Here is a 22424-nt window from a genome sequence, read left to right on the forward strand (position 1 = left end):
CACGAAATTTCATGAAATATATTGAAACTTCTGGGGATATATTCAGGAGGATAAGAAACGCCTTGAAACAGTGATTCTAAATTTTGAAATTTTTCACCCCAAGCCTAAAATATTCGCGCGGTGCAAATGTTCTCGTTTAGTTTAGAGGTTAGGTTGGGATTTTTCTCTCTAAACTCCCCCTTTTGCCCCCTCTTTGTGTCTGGCACCTTCAGTAGGGTAGCATAACACTGCAGAATCAACAGAAAGACCATCTGAAACGCTTTCAGTCCTTCAAAGGTTCAATCAATAATCCTAAAAAAATTTAATAAATTTCAACTTTTGTGAAATTTATTTCAGCCTTATGAAATTTCACTTTCCGTCTCTGGCGGCAACGCAAGGGCAACTCTTGTGTAGTGACCTAACCTAGAAGAAGATATATGTATCTTTGGTGTTAGTTACTGCCGATTCTAATTAAAATACAAAACAAATTTTTAGTACTTTTACTTGTAAGTTTCAAAATTACATAAATGAATTCTTCCGCCTAAAAAAGTGGAAACTCACATTTTGCCGTAAAAAACGTGAGCTTACATTTGAATATTTTGACAGGGTTTATTCCTGTGGTAGTTTTATTTGACAACCAATAACTTAATAACTAACATATTCCAAGAATTGCACTTATGAACCCGCTTGCAATCCATTAGCTAACACATCTTAAAACTGTCAAACACTAATGCATGTGAGATGTGCTTCCAAACATCACCTTTTCGATAACTTCAAACGTTTACATCCAAAATAATTTAGCATGTCGAAATCTTGTTTTTTATTTTTAAAAAAAGAACGACTTTAAATTTATTTTTATAGTTCGAGAAATATTGATGAGAACATTGTTTTTCAGATAAACGCATTAAGAAATCGTAATAATTGCCGCGCAGCGTGCGAATTCAGATTTCCCGCGTCAAATGCTGGCTTCTGATTGGTTGATAGACGCGTTCCATCGTGCGTCTTATTTAACCAATAAGTGCGTTCCATTGCCTCCCATCTTGCGTTTTTTATAATCTGTGGCCGCGGAGACACTGCTGTTATCAGTCCCAATACACCTCTTATGTCATGTCACCGTGAATTTTTTCTGTTTTCATCTTCCCCTTTTGTTCCGACATCTCACGGGCTGCGTATCATTTCCGCCCACTTTTCATTTCCGCACAGTTTTTGCTGATTATCGTTTCCGCCCACTTTTTCCGATTAATACCCTAATGTAAGGCAAGTGCGGCAACACAGCGGACAGTAAGCAACGCGGTAGACCCGCGAACATAGCGATAACATAGCGATTCGGGAGGATCTTGATGGACAAGCTATGATAAGGAGATTATGGATCTCGTAATTAATGCAATTATTTTAGACTTCGAAGTTAAATCTATTAATCAAAATGAAACGTTTCATAAACGGAAACAGCAATTGGAGCAAGAAGGAATATGATCTTGAGCCTAACAGATGCACTCTATACCTTCGGCTATATTACTCCTCGGCAATTTCTAGAGAAACTTATCCATATCAGACACCCTCCTTCTCCCACCGTCTCAGTAAATCTCGAAATACCATTCTCGAATGAAGAGGATGATCCGCAGGAGCAATCATTGGCCTAGCTTTACTTTAAGTCCTTAACCGATGAGTGCTTCAAGATTTTGTTTCTTCTTTTTTTTGCCTCATCGTTGCCAAGTCTCATAGGTAAATTATAATAAAAAAAAAGTGGGCGGAAATGATAATCGCGAAAAGTGGGCGAAAATGATAAAATCGCGAAAAGTGGGCGGAAATGATAGCCGGCCATCTCACGATGTATTAATGGCGACGAGCTTTTCCGTTACCGCGCTTCCTCCATGAAAAGCCATGCCGACAGACTCAGACATGCCCAATGAGGAAGACCCAAACCGAGTAGACGGCCTGGAACGTAACCTACAACAACTCACCACGCTGGTAAAACAACTCGCATCTCTTCAAATGTCACAATCTCAAGGTAGCACTAACCCTCTCCTTGCTTCAACTTTCCGATTCGATAAGTTTTGCAAAGGTTCTGAAACGCTCGATGAGTATTTTTCCAGGTTTCAGCTTCAGCTCAAGCTAAGAAACATTCCTGAAAATGCATGGGCATCCCATCTTCGAGTCCACATGGGACCAGAATTGAATTCAGTTCTAAGCTCTTTAACATATCCTACTTCTGTCGAAACACTAGATCATAAAGCCATAATCAAAACTCTTGTTGACTATTACATTAAATCACATAAGAAATACAGCGAAGTAATCAAATTCCGAAACCTTGTTCAAAACTCCGATGAATCAATTTTAGAGTAATAAGTTGCCAGACTCAAAGGTGGAGCTAAATACTGCTAATTTGAACATTTTTTGGATTACTCCCGAACAGTACAATTGGACTACATTTTGCAATTTGGACCTATAGATTCTAGCCCGGTTTAAAAACAACGTATGTGCCATTAGTTTCCCTATGCACATAAGTGTTTTTCCAGAACAGCCAGAATTTATAGTTCCAAATTGCAAAATACAGTCCAATTGATTTATGGCATCGCCCGGGATGATATTCGTGATGAAATTGTTCCTAATCAACCTAAAACGTTTCAGGAAGCTGTTGATATAGCCATGAACATGAAAGCTACTTCTGCAGCAACTAAGGTTTTAAAATCTACCCAACCGTCTTCTAACAACGCTGTCAGTGCTCTTCACAAAGCTCGCTCCAGATTGAAATCATATCGATCGAGTCGTCGTCATCCGTCAAACTTCAGGAAACGTTCTAAAAGGAACTATTCACCGTCTCCAAATCGTTCCTCCAGCAGTAGCTCCAGATCCTCATCCGAACATAGGTATAAACCTCGCAACCCTTGCGATTCCTGTGGCGGCGTTCATCAACGAAAGTATTGTAAGTACCGATACTACAAATGTAATAAATGTAATCTTCAAGGTCATCTGGCGGCGGTTTGTAGGCGTTACTAGATTTCTGTTCTGCGTTGGATTAATACCCCTCTCTACACGACTAAGCAACATGAACAATGGATATAACATCAAGGCAGGCCATAAAAAACTGACGCACCTCTTGTATATGGATGATCTGAAACTCTTCCGCAGCAGCGACGAGAAACTGCAAAAACAACTCAAGACGGTGAAAGAGTTTAGTAACGACGTAGGTATGAAATTTGGCCTAGACCAGTGTGCCTAGGTAACCTTCGAGAAAGGGAAATACGTCCACGGAGAAAACATGGATATAGACGTCGACGCTAGCATCCGACAGTTAGACCCAGGTGAAACATACAAATATCTCGGAATGGAAGAAAGTGTAGGCATCCAGCATAAGACAACAAAAGAAAAAGTAAAGAGAGAATATATAAGTACGACGACGTGTAAGAGCAGTACTGAAGACAGATCTAACGGCAAAAAACAAGATGACAGCAATTGGAGCGCTAACTGTACCTGTTTTACAATACGGATTTGCAATCCTTGACCGGAATGTAAAAGAAATAAAAGCATTGGATATAAAAACGAGAAAGTACTTGACAATGCATTAAATGCACCACCCATCCGCAGATATCGACGGGCTATACGTGAGCAAAAAATTAGGAGGCCGAGGACTTCGGCAAATAGAATCAACGTACAAATCTTCGATCATCAACGCGAAGCACTACTTCCAAGAAAAAAGAACGAAGACCCTTTTCTTAAAACCGTATATGCCGTCAATCTTGCCATAAAAAAGATCATATCGCGAAAGAAGCAAACAGATTTGAGACCGAGCTTGGAGAAAACTTTGAATTAGCCTGTAAGAACAACAGGAAGCAAAAAGTCAAAAAAAAAAATCTCCGAAAGCATCAGAAACAAATGGAAAGCAAAGAGCATGCACGGACAGTATCCACGGATGCTAGAAGATGACTCTATTGAAAGTAATCTCTCAACTATTTGGCTCAGTGAAGGTGTACTAAAAGCAGAAACAGAGAGCCTAATTGTAGCGGCGCAAGATCAAGCCTTAAACACTAGGTATTGGGAGAGGAAAATCCACAAGAAACTTGTGAACAGTAAGTGTAGAATGTGCCATCAGTTCGAAGAAACCATTGAGCACATTGCATCAGGTTGCCCAATCCTAGCTCAAAAGGACTATATCGAGAGACACAACAGAGTATGCACTCAACATCATCAGTCTGATACTACAGTCATAACTATACTAGTTATACACTCACGAGTGTAATGCTAGCACTATCTATCTATAGTATAAGCTCCGAGACCTCCTAATTTTGCGTAACTGGTAATGCTTAGTTCCAGCGTTCTACAGGGCCGATTTTCATGATTTTTGCGGCTACCGAAGGGCAATTGTCTCTAGATTAGCCCGCTCTATTTAGATGTTCAAAATATGACCCAGTTTTTTATATTGCGTGGTAAAGTTGCGAATTCTCCCATTTAAACAATGTAAATTTATATTTTTTGTCATAGTTCGTTTGAGCGTTCTACCCGACCGATTTCCATGATTTTTGCGGTTAGCGACAGGTGGTAGGCCCTAGATGAACCCGCTTTAAGCAGATTTTGGAAATAAGACCCAGGTTTTTTTACAATCACGTTATAAAAGTGAGCGAATTTACAGAATGTTCTGCAACTTCTGCCGCTATGCGCAGAAGGTTGCGCAGTGGTCGAGGAGGTTGCGCAGTGGCTGTGTAGCCTGCGCAGTGGCTGTGTAGCCTGCGCATCAGCTCTATACTTATGTGCGCAAGATTCACCGCTTAAATTTAAGACGGGCAGTGGCCGAGTCGTCAAAGGCGTCTACTGCGCCTGCACACTCCGAGGTAGAGGTTCGATTCCTGGCTCCTCGGCTACTCAAATTATGACCTGATCATCGTCAGTCGTTGTTTTACTGCAATGTTTCATGAATCAGATTAACGCGTTCTCTTGACTTCAAATGTGATTTTTCTTTATTCATCGAAAAAAAAATCATTTTATTCTAAAAGTAAAGTATACCTCATGTCGTAATTTGTTAGGGAAAAAATAAAAACAACATTGACAGGAGGCTAAAAATAGGGCCGCGAAGCGCCTTCAGGGGGTTGGGCGGCCAGAGGGCGTAGCCCCCTAGTACCACTTACCTTATCCACTCATGAGTGTAATGCTAGCATTATACTAGTTACTTGCAGTATACTAGTTCTAGTATACTTCTAGTAGCCGTTCTAGGCGCGCTTCTCGCGTCCGTCGCGGCTAGCCAAGGGGCTGGACCCCTGTGAGTGACACTCGGCTCTGCATACTTTCTCTGATGTTTTTCTTTCATTCTCTCTGAGTGCATAGGTAATCATATCCTTTTTTGAATACTCAAGGAGTAAAAAATTATTATTTTTACTCACTCTTCATTTTCGGTCAAATAGGGAAAATGGTGAGATAAGAAGGGGATCAAGGCCTCCCTAAAATTTATCTGTTTGAGGAGGAAGAAGGGTTACGCAAACCTGACGTAAGCTAAAATTGGTGCTAATAACCCATTTTTCAGAAAATATTTGCTCTAAGTTCTCAGAAGGGATTTTTCAGAATTCACATCACAATGTGCGAATACTGTTGCTCGAGGTTGTAAAATACAATGATAATGATTGTCACAAACATCGTTGAAGTTGATAATGGATTAGAATTGTGGTATTCGTCAAGTTGCTAGTATGCACTCTAGGGAGATCTTTCCCTAATAGGTCGTGAATCCTGGATTAGCTCTTGTATTCTTATCAATAAAATCTAATCTTCTCCCTTGATCAGTGTCCCACTTTTCACCTTCCTTCAAAGGCATCTTTTGCGATATTATAATGGCGACGAGTAGGTACGGGACCCAAGATTTCCATGATTTTTGCGTAAATCGACAGGTAATTGGCCCTAGATGAGCCCGCTCTAAGCAGATTTTGGAAATAAGACCCAGGTTTTTTACAATCACGTTATGAAAGTGAGTGAATTTACAAAATGCTCCGGGACTGCTACCGCTATGCGCGGGAGGATGCGCAGTGGTCGAGGAGGTTGCGCAGTAGCTGTGTATAGTCTACGCATCAGCTCTATACTTATCTACACAAGATTCGCGTCGAGTGGTGGCCGAGTCGTCTAAGACGTCGGTAGCGTCCACCTGGATCAAGGTGTGGGTTCGATGCCCGACTTCTAATATATTAAATAACTAGGGGGCTATGCCCCCTGGCCGCTACGCGGCCCAACCCCCTGAAGGCGCTCCGCGCCATCAATGGGCCGCTTCGCGGCCCTATTTTTACCCTCCTATCGGTGTTAGTTTTATTTTTCCCCTAAAAAATTACGATATGAGGTATACTTTACTTTTAGAATGAAATAATTTTTGGTTTTGATGAATAAAGAAACAAAAATTTCTTTTTTTGAAGTCTAAAATACGCGTTTTGGAATGACTGCTTGATGAAATATTGCAGTAAAACAACGAACATTGATAATCAGGTAATAAATAAGAATATCGGGAGACGGGGATCGAACCTTCACCATGAATAGAGTGGACGCTTCCGACGTCTTTGACGACTCGGCCAACACTCGTCTTGAGAAAATTGGTGCGAATCTTGTGTAGATAAGTGTAGAGCTGATGCGCAGGCTACACAGCTACTGCGCATCCTCCCGCGCATAGCGGTAGCAGTCTCGGAGCATTCTGAAAATTCACTCACTTTTATAACGTGATTGTAAAAAAACCTGGGTCCTATTTCCAAAATCTGAATAGAACGGGCTCATCTAGGGCCAATTACCCGTCGATTACCGCAAAAAACTTGGAAATCGGCTCAGTAGAACGCTCAAACGAACTATGACAAAAAATATAAATTTACATTGTTTAAATGGGAGAATTCGCAACTTTACCATTTAATATAAAAAAACCTGGGCCATATTTTGAAAATCTGAAAAGAGTTGGCTTATCTAGAGACAATTGCCCGTCGATAGCCGCAAAAATCATAAAAGTCGGCTCGGTAGAACGCTGGAACTAAGCGTTACCAGTTTCGCAAAATTAGGAGGTCTCGGTGCTTATAGTATAGATTACCTTATTATCATAATTCGTTGTTTTACTGCAATATTTCATCAAGCAGTCATTCCAAAACGCGTCCTCTTGACTTCAAAAAAATTTTTTCTCTTTATTCATCAAAACCAAAAATTATTTCATTCTAAAAGTAAAGTATACCTCATATGGTAATTTTTGAGGGGAAAAATAAAACTAATACTGATAGGAGGGTAAAAATAGGACCGCGAAGCGGCCCATCGATGGTGCGGAGCGCCTTCAGGGGGTTCGGGCCGCGTAGCGGCCAGGGGACATAGCCCCCTAATACTATAAGCTCCGAGACCTACTGATTTTGCGTGACTGGTAACGCTTAATTCCAGCGTTCTACCGGGCCGAGTTTCATGATTTTTGTGGCTATCGACGGACAATTGTCGCTAGATGCGACCGCTTTATTCAGATTTTCAAAATATGATCCAGGTTTTTTTACATTACGTGGTAAAGTTGCGAATTCTCCCATTTAAACGATGTAAATTTATGTTTTTTGTCATAGTCCGTTTGAGCGTTCTACCGGACCGATTTCCATGATTTTTGCGGTCAGCGACAGGTGATAGGCCCCAGATGAGCCCGCTCCCATCAGATTTTGGAAGTTGGACCCAGGCTTTTTTACAATCAAGTTATAAAAGTGAGCGAATTAACAGAATTCACCGCAACCTGCTGCCGCTATGCGCAGAAGGTTGCGCAGTAGCCGAGGAACTGCGCATCAGCTCTACTTATCAACACAAGAATCCCAAGATTCGCCTCGGAAACTTCAATATCTGCGGTGGCCGAGTCGTCTAATTGTAAGACGTCGGAAACGGTCACATTTTTCAGGATGTGGGTTCGATTCCTGACTCCTCAGGCACTTAATTTGTAACCTGCTAATCATCCTTCGTTGTTTTACTGCAATGTTTCATTAATCAGTCATTGCAAAACGCGTCCTTTCGACTATAGAATTGTTTTTTCTTTATTCATCAAAAACAAAAATCATTTCATTCTAAAAGTAAAGCATACCTCATATCGTAATTTTTTAGGGGAAAAATCAGAGTTAAGAAATTTCATGAAAGATTATAAAAAGAAATTTCATAATGAAATTTCATGAAGTTTCATGAAATTTCGTGAAATTTCATTTAACACGCAGAATTCAGGATTAAACCCTTGAAACTTATGAATCTCCTTAAGTTCATTTATAGGCACGTGGTAAACTGTGAACGGGAACTTTAGAAATGCCCAGAAAGTTGAGTAAAACAGCAAAAACATAATTTTGAATTTTTTATCTTAAATTTTGGTTGAACACACAGCCGTACCGGTTGAACACCAAAATAAATTTTACGGATAAAGTAAGACGTTAGCTTTCATATTTGGAGCAAAACAAATTTCTTGACTATAAAGAATCCTAGTACCCCCTAATAGTATATTGTTCTTTTTTGGTACAAAAGAGAGGGATCTTGAACTATCTTTGAAACAATTTAAATGATTTTTTCATTTGTCTCTGATTTTTTCAGAAATTAACAGTTTGAAATTTGAGGTTAGGGTCCCCGGTCCCCCTCCCCATGATGAGCCAGAACTGCCAGAAGAGAAAGAGTAGTAAGAGAAGACCAGAAGAGAAGAGCTGAGAGAAGACCGCGCTCCAATTGGTCTAATTGACGATATTATTCTCTTTGAAAATAAAAACAAATTCTGTCAGAAAAAATAAGCATTTTTGACATTTTGTCGGTCGAAAGAAATTTCATTGGGAAATAAGAAATTTCATGAAATTTAATGTGAAATTTCATTCGATGAAATTTCTTTTAGCAACTCTGGGAAAAATAAAACCAACATTGATGGGAGGGTAAGAATGGTAGAAGATGGCGCGGAGCACTTTCAGGGGGTTGGGCTGCGTAGCGGCCAGGGGCATAGCCCCCTAGTTCAGAGTATTGTTAAATGTTCGGTGCGTTTTCTTGTGATTCTGTGTGATCTAGGGACGAGACTCGCTACTACGCTGCGCTGCTATGCAATTTGTGTCGTTGATAAGCAATAATTATCGTTACGTACAAGTTAACACAATGAAACTGATCCATAACGTGTAGCAGCATTAACACTGAGAAGAATGACATCAAATTTGTTAAGATTTATTTTAAATTTATACCTGAAACTACTAGAGTACCTTTATAGACAGAGTATTGCCATTTCTGCTCCGGTTTTTCATTGGTCGCGAGCGAATAGGCTGACAAGATGCTCTTAGGGCCGTAAATAAACAAAGAAGATGGCTGTTATCAGGAAGCAAGATTGAGGTTATGCACATCTTACATCCTCCTGTGATAAAGGTGAAAGGCGATTTAACAATGTTTTCGTGTGTTATTTTTCTATATTATACAGCTACAAGCAAAATCTTGGAAGCACTATTTCTGACGAACTACCGGACCGATAAGGATGATCTTTACATGGATGTCATCTGTAATAGCTGTAGATGTGCAAAAAATTATGAAACCCCAAACTTTTAATGTTTTAGAGCTTTTAAAGCTCATGTTACTTATGTCCAATGTTAATAGCGTGAGAGATATGTCGTTTCCGCTAGAAACGTCGAGGTGTGGGATTCTACCTGAGTGACTCGAATAAACTATAGAACAATAGAAAAGCTCTTGTAGGACTCCTCATTACGAGAGTTGAGGGACGGTGCATCGCTCAGGTTCAAAGTTCAAGGTCCAAAGTATAAGTTTTTTACTCAATTTTTCCTCATTCTACAAAAACGCACCAAGTCGCATTTTCCAAAAAATTGAGTTAAGAGTAGTTTTCAGCTCAACTAACTCTTCACTTTTCCTTTTTCTCGAGTTCATCTACATGCGACTTGATGCGTGTCTATTCAACGCAGCCCAATTAAAATCCCTTTCCTTTCTCAAAGGAAAAGAAGAAAAGAAAAGTTAAATTCAACGTGCGGATGTGAATGTCAATAAATACATTTTTTGAAATTTCAGCGCACATTTTCTGTCAAAGTATAAAAATGCATGAGGACTGGATTCGCCGAAAAATATATGCCGAATTCAACACTTTTAGCGATATATTGCATAGCATAAGAGCTCTGTTTGCATAACGATGGCTAAAGTCGAAAACCACGTACCTTGCTCACGGTTTTCAAGATTTCCGCATCTAATTTAAGATTTCAAAGAGAAATGAGCCAATTTTATCGCTTTAAATTTTCACAGAATATTCTTCGAGCAGAAGTGAAATCACAGTCGTTTTCAAAGCATTCAGTACGTTGATTGGTTTTCCAATAAATTAAAAAAATGTAAAAAAAAGTATGACGAGAAGTATAGGACGTCGCAAAATGAGATACACGTTTCCCGAGTTTAGCCGTCAATATACTGCCTCCATGAATACCAAATTATGTACATCCACCTGTTCCTCATCATTTACAAATCTGAGTGTTACGTTAAAAATTTTGAAATCGATGCAGCTCAAACACAAAATTGTGTATTAAAATGGAAGAACATTTTTGCGCCACCGCAATCAGAAAAAAAATGTATTACCTACTTATTTAATCACGTTCAGCCTTATTCTTTAGTTGGAATTGTTTATTTATCGAATCGATGGTTTCTGCTATCTCTCTGCAACGGCGGTGGTGCCCGACAGCAACGAGATATCGAAATTTCCCCCACAAATCACTCAAGCGGTCCGATGAGTAGTTTTGGCAGGGGACCTAGATCCATTGCTTTTGATCTCTATGTAATATCGATATCTCGTTACTGTCAGGCACCACCGCCGTTGCAGAGAGATAGCAGAAACCATCGATTCGATAAATAAACAATTACAACTAAAGAATAAGGCTGAACGTGATTAAATAAGTAATACATTTTTTTTCTGATTGCGGTGGCGGTTTTTATGAAAACTGGCAACCCCGCCTCTACGCGAATTAGTTTTTTTTAATAATTTAAAACGGAAATTAGGCAATGTTGTGAACACCGTGTCGCAAATGGTCAGTTTAGGTTAACAAATATGTAGCTGGACGTGATTAAATGAGTACTACTTTAAATTGTGATCGCAGCGGTGGTTTTCATTGAAAACCGGCAACACCGCCGCTACTTGAATTCTTAAGAGTCGTGTAAAAGTTTCAAAAAAGTGCATATCATGAGCTGACTTTTCGAATTTTGCTTGGTCTAGGCGTTTTGCTTTAACACGGAGTCGCGAAACGTACCGAAACGAGCGTCAACATCGGGCGTCGGGCGTTGCCGAATTTTCAAATCGCTATAACTCGTGTTCCCTAAGTCTCTTAGAAAAGTATAATATATCAATGGATGCGAAATCGAACGAACAATAGTTCCGACAGGTTTTTATTCAATCCCCACCAACCGCAAACATTTTTTTAGGCGGTAAACGTGATTTTAAATAATTACGAAAATTAAAAAAATGACCGAAACGTGGCAACAGTGGAGTCAAATTAAAATTTCTTTGGCATAAGTCGATAGAACGTAATTTTTTGCGTTTTTTGGTATAAATACGAGCTCTGTAACTGCATTTTTGCGAAAGTTTTATGGATGCTTGAAGGTTACGACTTTAAAAAATGGCAACGCTGTTTCCCTGGGGTTCCTGCAAAAACGGAGCTAGGGATAAGCCTCTCTCAACTAGTACTATCAGCCTACAAAGTTTCGTACATTCCGGGCTGGGTACATTTTTCGCCTATATGAATAGGTAACCCGCCTCTTTGAAAGGCAGGAGGGTGAAGTTTTTAGATTTTTACGTGAAAAATGCGAGTGAGGTGTACCAATTCTTATGAAATTTTGGTTATAAATTTCATGTCTCAAGTCAAAACAGCCCTCCCGCTTATAGAAAGTGCCCAAAATCCAAGATTGTGGCTAAATTTGAAAGGCGGATGGGTGCATTTTTGAAAAAAAATTCACCAAACAAGGCAAAGAAGGTGACTAGATATTCCTTGTATTTTTGGTCCATGAACCTCAATTAGGTTTTTTAATTTTATTTGATAAAACAAAACGAAAAATAGTACTTTCGAAGGAAATTTTACCTCAAAAACGCGGGTTCGCTCTATAAAAGTAGCAAAAGGCAAAACATACTCGTTCCCAATTCCTTTACATCTTCAGCATTCCTTGACAATCTCTGCAAGAGGATTTATACGGTTTTTATTCGCCCATTTCCTATTACTGGACATAGCATGGGCTTAATTAAAAGCGACTTATCCATATTCGGCACATATTCTTCTAATCTATGGAGTAAGGTGGGACATGCGAAAGAATGCAGATCTTGATATCGTTGAGTAGGGTGCTGCAGCTTGCATAAGCACCAACACCAGCATCATTGTGATAGGAGAGGATCCGAACTGATTTGTTTTTTTGTTAAATCGATCACAAGGCGTCAATTTTTCTTTGCTCTTTAGAAGTGATATTAAACGCTAAATCCAAAACTATCGCTCACAACATCCCTTACATCCGTCACAGATTTAGTCAACGTTTATGTAAGCAGCTCCTGTTCTTGAATGAGTTTACTGGTTGCGACTTAATTGACCTCTCACATGCACGGAATCAGAAAAGCAACTGGAAAGCTGAAAAAGATGTATGACAATACCTCTCTATAGTGCCAAAAAAATGAGACTTTCAAAGACGTATGTCATCAGGTTTTCAAGGAAGAATTTGCAGCTTCCAAAATCTTCGTCACAATTGTAGAGAAATTAATTCTGACATTATATCAGCCACGAAGCACCATTAATTTAGGAACTACTTTCGAAACCAATTGATGAGGAATAAGCTGATCCAGATGCTTGTCAATGGGGATGAATGAATGAAAGCAACAAGCTTCATTCAATTTTCTACTAACTTGCCTCCAGCTCCGGAATCGCTGCTCCATTAAATCTTCAGGTGTAATTTTAAGAAAGGGTTTGACACCATGCGGTGTACTTGTAAGATCATGCCCGGACTTCCGCAGGAGCAGAAGTTGTGAAGACTCTGATTCCAACTGTAAAAACTCGGAGAAAACCGAGGCGGACAGTCCTGATAAGCCTGACACAGGATTTGAATCAGCACGCTCTTTCAGATATTCTCCTATTTTGACTAAAGTAGATCCGTCACGTTCCATGTCCTCATCTTGATTGAGAATTGATGAACTTAAAAATGAGCAAATTTAACTCATTAGGTACTCCTATTATTCTTTTCATACTGTGAGCAGGCACGATGGTCACTATCTTGCACGACACGTCTCATTTTTGAGTAAAACTCATCTTTCACATTTATTTCAGACTTCTTGATTAAAAATACACGGAATAGGTATCTAGTCACCTTCCTTGCCTTGTTTGGTGAATTTCTTTTCAAAAATGCACCCATCCGCCTTTCAAATTTAGCCACAATCTTGGATTTTGGGCACTTTCTGTAAGCGGGAGGGCTGTTTTGACTTGAGACATGAAATTTACAACCAAAATTTCATAAGAATTGGTACACCTCACTCGCATTTTTCACGTAAAAATCTAAAAACTTCACCCTCCTGCCTTTCAAATTTAGCCGCCATCTTGGATTTAGAGCACCCCCTTTGGTATCGGGGAGCTGTTTCGAAATTATTAATGAAATGCACGACCAAAATTACATAGGAAACGACACCTCACTTGCCCAATCACGTGTAAGTTGAAAAATGACCCTCTTGCCTTTCGAATTTGGCCGCAGTCTTGGATTTTGGGTCACCTTCTTTGACCTAAGGACTTTTCAGACTTCAGAAATGAAATCTGCGACCAAAATTACATAGGAAACGATACCTCACATGACACTCTAGGAACATTTTAAAATACCGAAATTCCACATAGGCCCTTATTATGGCCGCCATTTTGAATTTTCGTCATTTTGGGGGGTGATCCAGGGTCGGACCGTGGTAAACTTTTGTATGTTATTCAGGAGGACCTACTGGTGACGTTTACACAGGAAAAAATTGTTATGTAATTTGTTCCGGGTTAAGCCCTTTTTTTCGTATTTCTCACTGACACACATTAAGCCAATGGACGACGTTCGTTACCTATCGTAGTTTCAGGTATAAATTTACAATAAATCTTAACAAATTTGATGTCATTATACTCAGTATTAACGCTGCTACACGTTATGGATCAGTTTCTTGTGTTAACTTGTACGTAACGATGATCATTGCTTTTCAAAGACACAAACCGCAAAACAGCGCAGGATAGTGGGGAACTCATCACTAGATCGCATGGAATCACCTTAAGCACTCATTTAAAATTATTCGCAGGATATCTCAATGCGATATTTTAATTTATTTTCATTTGAAATGATAAAACGCAAAATCGGAGATTATGAAATGTTGCGACGTAGGTACTTATTTGCCGACTTTAGCCATACTTGTGCACATGGGTGGTAGGTATATATTTTAAACAGGCCCGTTCTTTGGGTAAAGCGAGCCGTGCGGCCGCAAGGGGCGCCGAGGGCGCCTTGGAAGCATTACAGAGCACCGAAGGCGCGCGCGCTCTAGATCCCCCCTTCCCACCCCTCACTTTTTTAATGCTATAACATTTTTGGGTTATGTATTGTTGTGGGAACGCTTAAGTCTTTACAGGCTTAAGTTCCCCGCATTCGGCTCCATAGATGAGGCGTGCTTTGCGTCATGGCTTTTCGTGAGAATTCACGAATTTCCATGGCCAGCGATAGAGATAGGTCCGTCGGAAGTTAGCGCTTGTTTATGTCTAAACGTGAAGTTTCAGTGTCGCGGAAGTGCACACGTTTTGACATAAAAAGATTCGGTGATCACATGGGCGAGATCAGTCTCGAGGAATAGATTCCCAGATGGTCCGGTCAGCCCCGTGAGTGTGTGTATTAGTTATAGAGATAGATCAGTCTCGAGGAATAGATTCCCAGATTATGATCCGGTCGGCCCCTGTGAGTGTTGCTTGAGAGATTAAATATATATATATATATATATATATATATATTCATTGTTCATTGTTCATATATTCATTGTGTTCTTCATTTGTGCAAGATTCCCCCACAACAGTATTGTTGATTTGTTACGATCAAAGTGCATCTTCAAAAGGGGCACCTTCGGCGCACAACCCTCTTCTATCAGTGCCGTGGGCGCTTTTTTTCTTTTCTTTATTTTGTGAATGCGATGAAAGTTTTGCTTACCTACTTCTAATACTTCATTTTGCCAGGGCTAGAAGGTCAGAAACCTCCTTACAATGTCTCGGAAACATCGGCGGGCGCACTCTATTTCATCCTTTTTTCGAATGTGTCAATTAAATGAATTTTCTGTCCATTGTTAGCATTTTTCTTACCAACGGTGGAAGAAGGGCAGCGTAGTTCTTACGGCGCGGCGCGGCGCCTCCGAAAATTAGAGTGCGTTCTGGTTTTTTCCAATCTTCTGTTCACGTGTTTGGAATGCAATAAAATGTTTAATTTAGGCACTGTTGGAACTTCGTCTTTTTAAGCCAAAAACAGCCGCAGTGAAGCCCTCCAGCCGCGCCCTCTCAAAGTAAGGACGCAATTTGTGCAAATAGCATAATAATGAGGAACGATAAAATGACCAACAGGGTGGTTTCACGATATAACTGGAATAGTTTTGTCGCCGCAACAGACAACACATTTTCCGGTCATATTTTTAGTGGAAATGATACCTAATCACTCGAGTTTTTTCGCATTAATCTTCAAGGGGTTGCATTATAACGATTTCTAATTAATTATTGCTCTACTTCTCAATTAATATACAGGGTTATTCAAAAGTTACGCACCACTAGCCATAACTTTAGTTCTAATTATGATATCGTTTTGCGGTTTGTGGCTTCCTCCCTCATATCGAGGGGGAAACTTTTTGAGGTACTTTTCAGTTCTTCACCCCCCCAGGGGGAGGGGGGGCGGGGGGCAACTCAAAAATTTCAAATGGCAACCCCCATCATGTGATACATCGTTAGAAAGAGCATGAAAAAAGAAAATTTTTGGCGCAAACCGGAAGTCGATCTGACCCCCCTGTCAAAAGTTAGGGGGGTCCAAAGGTTATTTAGGGGGTCCGTACCTTCATTTTTTAGAGTAGCTTCGGCGGCTCTTGGACATACCGTTTCTCTTTTCAAAGAGTCCTCGAATACTCCAAGTCTGATACCGAAGTCTTCATATTGCCCCCGGGCCACCACAGCCCCCCCGTAGGGGGGGATGGGCCTGTTACAATGAAACATTGCATTAAAATGCGAAAAGTCACAGAAGAGCTTCAAACTTAGCATCAAATCCGAGTGGAACTTCTTGCCAATGTTAACGCAAACGCAGCCTGCGACTTTAAAGTGAGTTTTCAAAACTCTTAGCCCCCTGCCCCCCTCATTTTTGGTTGCAGAGCGGGTAAAAACCGGGAAATTCACTACAAATAATGCCCGAAACTAATGTCCAACTTGAGGAGGACCCTTGAAACGTTGCGATCAGTCGGAGCATTGAAATACAAGGACTGCCACCCCCTTAAAGTACGGAAACATCCAAAACACCCCCGCTGCCCCCCTCATTTTTCGTTGCGGAGCGGGTAAAAACCGGGAAAATCGCCAGAAATGATGCCCGAAACCACTGTAGAACTTGACGAGAACCCTTGAAACGTTGCGCTCAGTCGGAGAACTGCAACACAGGAACTGCCGCCCACTTTAAGGACGGAAACATCCATAAAACCCCCGCTGCCCCCCTCTTTTTTCGTTGCAGAGCTGGTAAGAACCGGGCATCATTTCTGGCGATTTTCCCGGTTTTTACCCGCTCCGCAACGAAAAATGAGGGGGGCAGCGGGGGTGTTTTGGATGTTTCCGTACTTTAAGGGGTGGCAGTCCTTGTATTTCAATGCTCCGACTGATCGCAACGTTTCAAGGGTCCTCCTCAAGTTGGACATTAGTTTCGGGCATTATTTGTAGTGAATTTCCCGGTTTTTACCCGCTCTGCAACCAAAAATGAGGGGGGCAGGGGGCTAAGAGTTTTGAAAACTCACTTTAAAGTCGCAGGCTGCGTTTGCGTTAACATTGGCAAGAAGTTCCACTCGGATTTGATGCTAAGTTTGAAGCTCTTCTGTGACTTTTCGCATTTTAATGCAATGTTTCATTGTAACAGGCCCATCCCCCCCTACGGGGGGGCTGTGGTGGCCCGGGGGCAATATGAAGACTTCGGTATCAGACTTGGAGTATTCGAGGACTCTTTGAAAAGAGAAACGGTATGTCCAAGAGCCGCCGAAGCTACTCTAAAAAATGAAGGTACGGACCCCCTAAATAACCTTTGGACCCCCCTAACTTTTGACAGGGGGGTCAGATTGACTTCCGGTTTGCGCCAAAAATTTTCTTTTCTCATGCTCTTTCCAACGATGTATCACATGATGGGGGTTGCCATTTGAAATTTTTGAGTTGCCCCCGCCCCCCTCCCCCTGGGGGGGTGAAGAACTGAAAAGTACCTCAAAAAGTTTCCCCCTCGATATGAGGGAGGACGCCACAAACCGCAAATCGATATCATAATTAGAACTAAAGTTATGGCCAGTGGTGCGTAACTTTTGAATAACCCTGTATATTATGTAAATTCCGAAAATGTGCTGTCTTATCAGGCCCGCCACATTCCATCTCGGGCCCTAGTACCAATTTTAAGGCTCGGGCCCCCACCACAGGGGGGGGGGGGGTCCGAGGGGCCTCCCCTGGGAAATTTTTTAAATTTTAAATCTATTTGAACGCACTTTGAAGGTCCCATGATGGAGATTTTCCATTTTTTTATTTACTTTCAGCCCAAAATACTTCCGAATTGTTGCATTCGAAACATCTGAATTTTTTTTTTTTTTTGGGGGGGGGGGGGGCAGATGATACTATTTTCAATTCTAGGAGGAGAGGGGGCCAGGTCACCCAGGACTCTCCTTTCGTACGTCTATGGCAAGGGAGTTGAGCCATTGAAGTCTAGGATGCCCAGACTGGAGACTCTCAGCATCCGACGACGGAAGAAAATGATAGATAGATAGATAGATAGAATACTTTATTTTTTATCCTGGGGAGGATTTAACAAAGGGGGTAGGTTGGGAGATCATTTACAAACATGAGATTACTTTATAATGCTACACCTTATCTCTAAGATTTGCTGGGTTTACGGTTATGTACATGAAATAGCAGCGTTCATTATAGGCAAACTTTGTTTCTTAGTTCAATTATTCATTTATTATGAACGATCTTATACCTACTCAGAATTGTCGCAAAATAATTATAAATATCTGTAAGCTGTTGCTCGTTTGAGTCTTTACTGAGAAGTAGGTTTATGTCTTTGTTAAGGTAGCAGTGTAAATAATATTTTCGAGTGTTATGGTAAATGGGGCAAACAAAGAATACCCACATAGCACGGAATATTGATATAATACTACAATAGTACTGACACGTCAGTAGTGTCAGTATTTATATAATGCTGATGTATCCTGATTTAATATTATATCAAGACTATGCCAGTATTTATTAGTTACTGATTTGGAGCTGTCAAAATATTGTTACAGTATTGGCCGAAAAGGTTGATTTCATACGGAAATCAGGGTTATGACAAGGTCATCAGAACACTGCAGGACACTGACAATATGTATGCAATACTAGTATGTTCTTCGTAATATTGATGTAATATTGCAGTAACCTTGATGTTACTCCAAGAAAGCATAGGTACCTAAATGGCCTGGGCGCAAAAATACAAAACCGCATTGCGGTATTTCAAAATTTTTACTCTTATTTCCAGCTTAGAAGGAAAAGCAGCATTTCTCCGGGTGCCATTTTACAGCACCAGCTTTTTAAAAGCTGAGGTTACAAAATTGCACATAAAGAAACATAGCTTTCCCAGATAGCACAGAAATATTTTCAAAATATTGTCACAATATTTTGATGTTCCCTTCATTTAAATATTTTAAAAATATTTTACCGAAATTATTTTGAAAATATTTTAAAAATATTTAATCGGAATTTTTACCTATTAATACCATGCGCCCTATCAACGATTAACGGCACTACTTGCTTCTGTATGCCCGTCTGTGCACTCAGCGCACTCTGTCAAGTAGATATGAAAGTTCAGACGATGACCGTCATTTTCATAGTACTGCACATGTATTACATTTAAAACATGAATTACACAAGTATACAAGTATTGAATATTATAAACCACTTACTTGATGTCCTGCGACGTTTAGTAGCGTAAAATACCCGGACGCCCTCGGGTGGATTTGAATACGGACCGCGCGCGCCGTAGCCCAGCACTTAGCCGCTGTGCCACAGGGAACAGATGGAGAGTAGGGTCAAAGCACGTCTGTTAAGGCTGTTATAGCATCAGTGCGCGGCTCGACTTTCATCATAACTTTGTTTAACACCGTGTTTTCTTAGGCTTCTTTTTCTTCCTATATTTTCTTTTCATTTTTTCGTGTTAATTTCTTTTCGTGTTATTTTTTTTTTTTTTACCTCGTCAGCATTGACTCAATACTGTTGTTTGATATATTGAAGGTATCAGTGTTATATTCATGCTGACGCGGTATACCTTTTAACCGACAATCTTAATATCATACTGCATTAGTGTTGGTGATATCATGTCAACATCCAACAATATGTATCAGTATTGACATAAGATTATGTGCTATGTGGGAGTGGTGCGCATCTTCAGGCTGTTGAGTATTACAGATTGTGAAAATTTCGTTAGTGTTAATTCTATGGTTCATCTGATTGATAGTGAGGTTAAGGGAGTTAGCAGACGGAAGAAAATGAAACGCATTTATACTAAAAATATCATTCTATACTAAAAATCTTGAAAATGGATAGAAATCCTACTAAATTATAAATCTTAAAAGAAATGAGAAAAATTCGAAAGTATGTCCCAGCGTGTTTTTGAAAAGTTATTCACCTTTTACGAAATTTTTAGGGTAAATTCTTCACTTTCTCTTACGAGACAAGGGTAATACGTGAATTCGTAGTGGTTTGTCACCGGCGGCGCGGGCCCCTTCAGGGCACGGGCCCCGGTACCAGAGACCCAGTATCCCCCCCCCCCCTTGTGGCGGGCCTGTGTCTTATACGCGGTAAAAAGTCAGCGTAACAGGCAGCACATTTTCGGCCATTTATATATTAAAATTATTGAAAAGTAGAGCGGTAAATCTTTGAAAAGCGTTATAACACTTAACCCTGTGTAGATTACCTAATGCAAAAAAATTCTAGTGATTATTATTACTACTAAAAAAATGACCGAAAAATGTGGTGTCTGTTACGGCGACAAAACTATTCCGGTTATCGTGAAACCATCCAACAACGTCATGTGTAGAAGCTCCCGCTCTAAGTAAAAGCTCCCTCTGGATTTGGGCGAAAAAAAAAACATCGTCGGTGTTATACGGTACGGTCCTCTCCACGTAGATGAAAACGCCTGCAAAGTCAGCTCTTGGATTGGATATGACGTCTCGCGCATTTACATTCAAGTAGATATGTTCTACATTATTCTTGGCCGACAAAATTTCGTTCTTGCATTGAAGTTATTTTCTTTCCTAACCCACCATCGGGGAGCATGGGCGAAGGAAGGAGGACGGGACCTGCCCCCCAGAATTGAAGATACAATCATCTGCACCCCTCCTCGAAATTCTGGATAGTGGAATATAACCTTCGTCAAAGATCTAGATCTCTTTTAATGCAGAGTTTTCAATGAAAAACATCGTTCTCATTTGGTTAGTATTTTCAAAAATGTCCGTCATGGAAGACTTAAAATATGTCCAAATAGGGTTAAAACTTCAAAAGAATTCCGGGGGTGGCCCCCCGGACCCCCCCACTTAACTTCTGCGTAGCCTCCTGGTGGTTAGGGGGCGCTATTTGGGTGTCTCGCAAAGGGTACCTCAAACCCTAAGACCAGCCCTGTTTAAACAACAATTGAAATCGAGAAAGACACATATAATGGAAGTTATTTACCTACTTCTGATTTTTAGTGATTTGTTATATAATTACACATACTTATGACTTGTACCTAATTTTATTGTTTTAGTTAGCGGCAGCAATAGATCATTTGCACGCCAGAAATTTGGTGCATAGGGATGTTAAGCTAGATAACGTGCTTGTTTTCAAGTCGGACTTCTCCAGGATCAAATTATGTGATTTCGGCGAGACCCGAAGATTCGGCGCCTCCGTTCGACGAAGAAACGAATGGATTCCATACTGCCCTCCAGAGGTTTTACTGACTGATGTAGATCAAACTTACAAGTAAGTTTACGAGTAAGTAACCACCCAGCTCAGCTTTTATAAGCTTGATGAATTTCTTCTCATTTTTTAGACTAAAACGCATGAAGCTCTGTAAAATGTTCTGGGGAACTTACCGGTTTCACAAATGGCCGGCTTCCCCTTCTTCTCGACCCTTTCCTCCCCCTTTCCCCTCCCCCTTTCCCTCCCTTTCCAACATCAATCACCTGTTGCTTTCGGACTCCACTCTGCTATACTCGGCTACTTCCGGTCACTCCCAGCCAATGACGTCATCTGCAGGCATCCGTTGATTACAGGTGCGGTGTTAAAGTCTCCGGAGTTACCCGGAGACGTAAGCAACCGTTTTTGAACTTTGAAGGAATTAATTATCCGGAGACCTGCTACGTTACGCTACGTCAGTCTCCCAATAGCTCTTCAACTCTCTGATCTCTAGCATGAGGTGGGAGATTACCGGAGAGTGACGTAGAAGTGAGGTTAGCCTTAGGGTCATTCACTTCAACCAGAGACAAGAGACCCTCCACTAGTAACTTGGCTATGGTGGAAGCTTTTACTTTCGGGACTTCAGCATTCTACTGTTGACTTACCTACATGGTTGATGTTCAAGAACGTGTTGGCAGTTTCGTTTTGCAAACAAGCCGAAAATGGCCGACGTTTGGGAAAGTTGTTTGGCTTATGACGTCATCCGAAGCTCATCATCGACCATGTAGGTAAGTCAACAGCCGAAAATATGGTGATGACTGTTGCTCGCTCATAATTGTCCATAAGGAATTGTTGAAACCCCGAAAGTAAAAGCTTCCACCTGTCGCTAGGAGGCCAGTGGAGGGTCTCTTGTCTCTGACTTCAACTGTGCCAGGCTCGGAACCCGACCCCCTCCGATTTGGCTGAAAATTGGTATACGGGGTCTTTACATCATTATAAGAAATCAATTTGAAGGGTTTTCCCATCTGACACCCCGTTCGCGAGATATCGACCCCCAAAGTTGGGGTGAATTTTAGCGATATTCAAAAACGCCCGTTTTAGCGATTCTCATTTTCTCGACTACCCTCTCTTTGACTCTCCATACCGAGACTCTATTCATCATACTTTGTAAGGATGTTTCTAAACCAATTTTTCATGTAGATTCTGAGTATGCCATCGAAATTAAGCTAAAAATTATTCTAATGGCCGTAATTTAGGGTTTTTTAAAATTTACGATTTTTTCGCCATTCAATGTTCAAACTGAATTCTCTAAAAAACTGTCTCTCAGATTTTCGATTTTTTTTTTACTTCAAGCTT

At 40.6% G+C, this 22424-nt stretch overlaps 1 protein-coding gene across 13 annotated transcripts in view; it reads left to right on the top strand.

Moving 5' to 3' along the window:
* Nucleotides 1–22424, top strand: part of LOC109040542 (serine/threonine-protein kinase meng-po) — a 162597-nt gene that overhangs the window by 115209 nt on the left and 24964 nt on the right. For all 13 annotated transcript variants that reach the window (XM_072304934.1, XM_072304880.1, XM_072304885.1 and 10 more), the window contains one exon: nt 20938–21152. In XM_072304934.1, coding sequence (XP_072161035.1) covers nt 20938–21152 — 215 coding nt within the window. The remainder of the gene's footprint in view (nt 1–20937; nt 21153–22424) is intronic.

Source organism: Bemisia tabaci, chromosome 1, assembly GCF_918797505.1.
Source record: "Bemisia tabaci chromosome 1, PGI_BMITA_v3".
NCBI classification, from domain to species: domain Eukaryota; kingdom Metazoa; phylum Arthropoda; class Insecta; order Hemiptera; family Aleyrodidae; genus Bemisia; species Bemisia tabaci.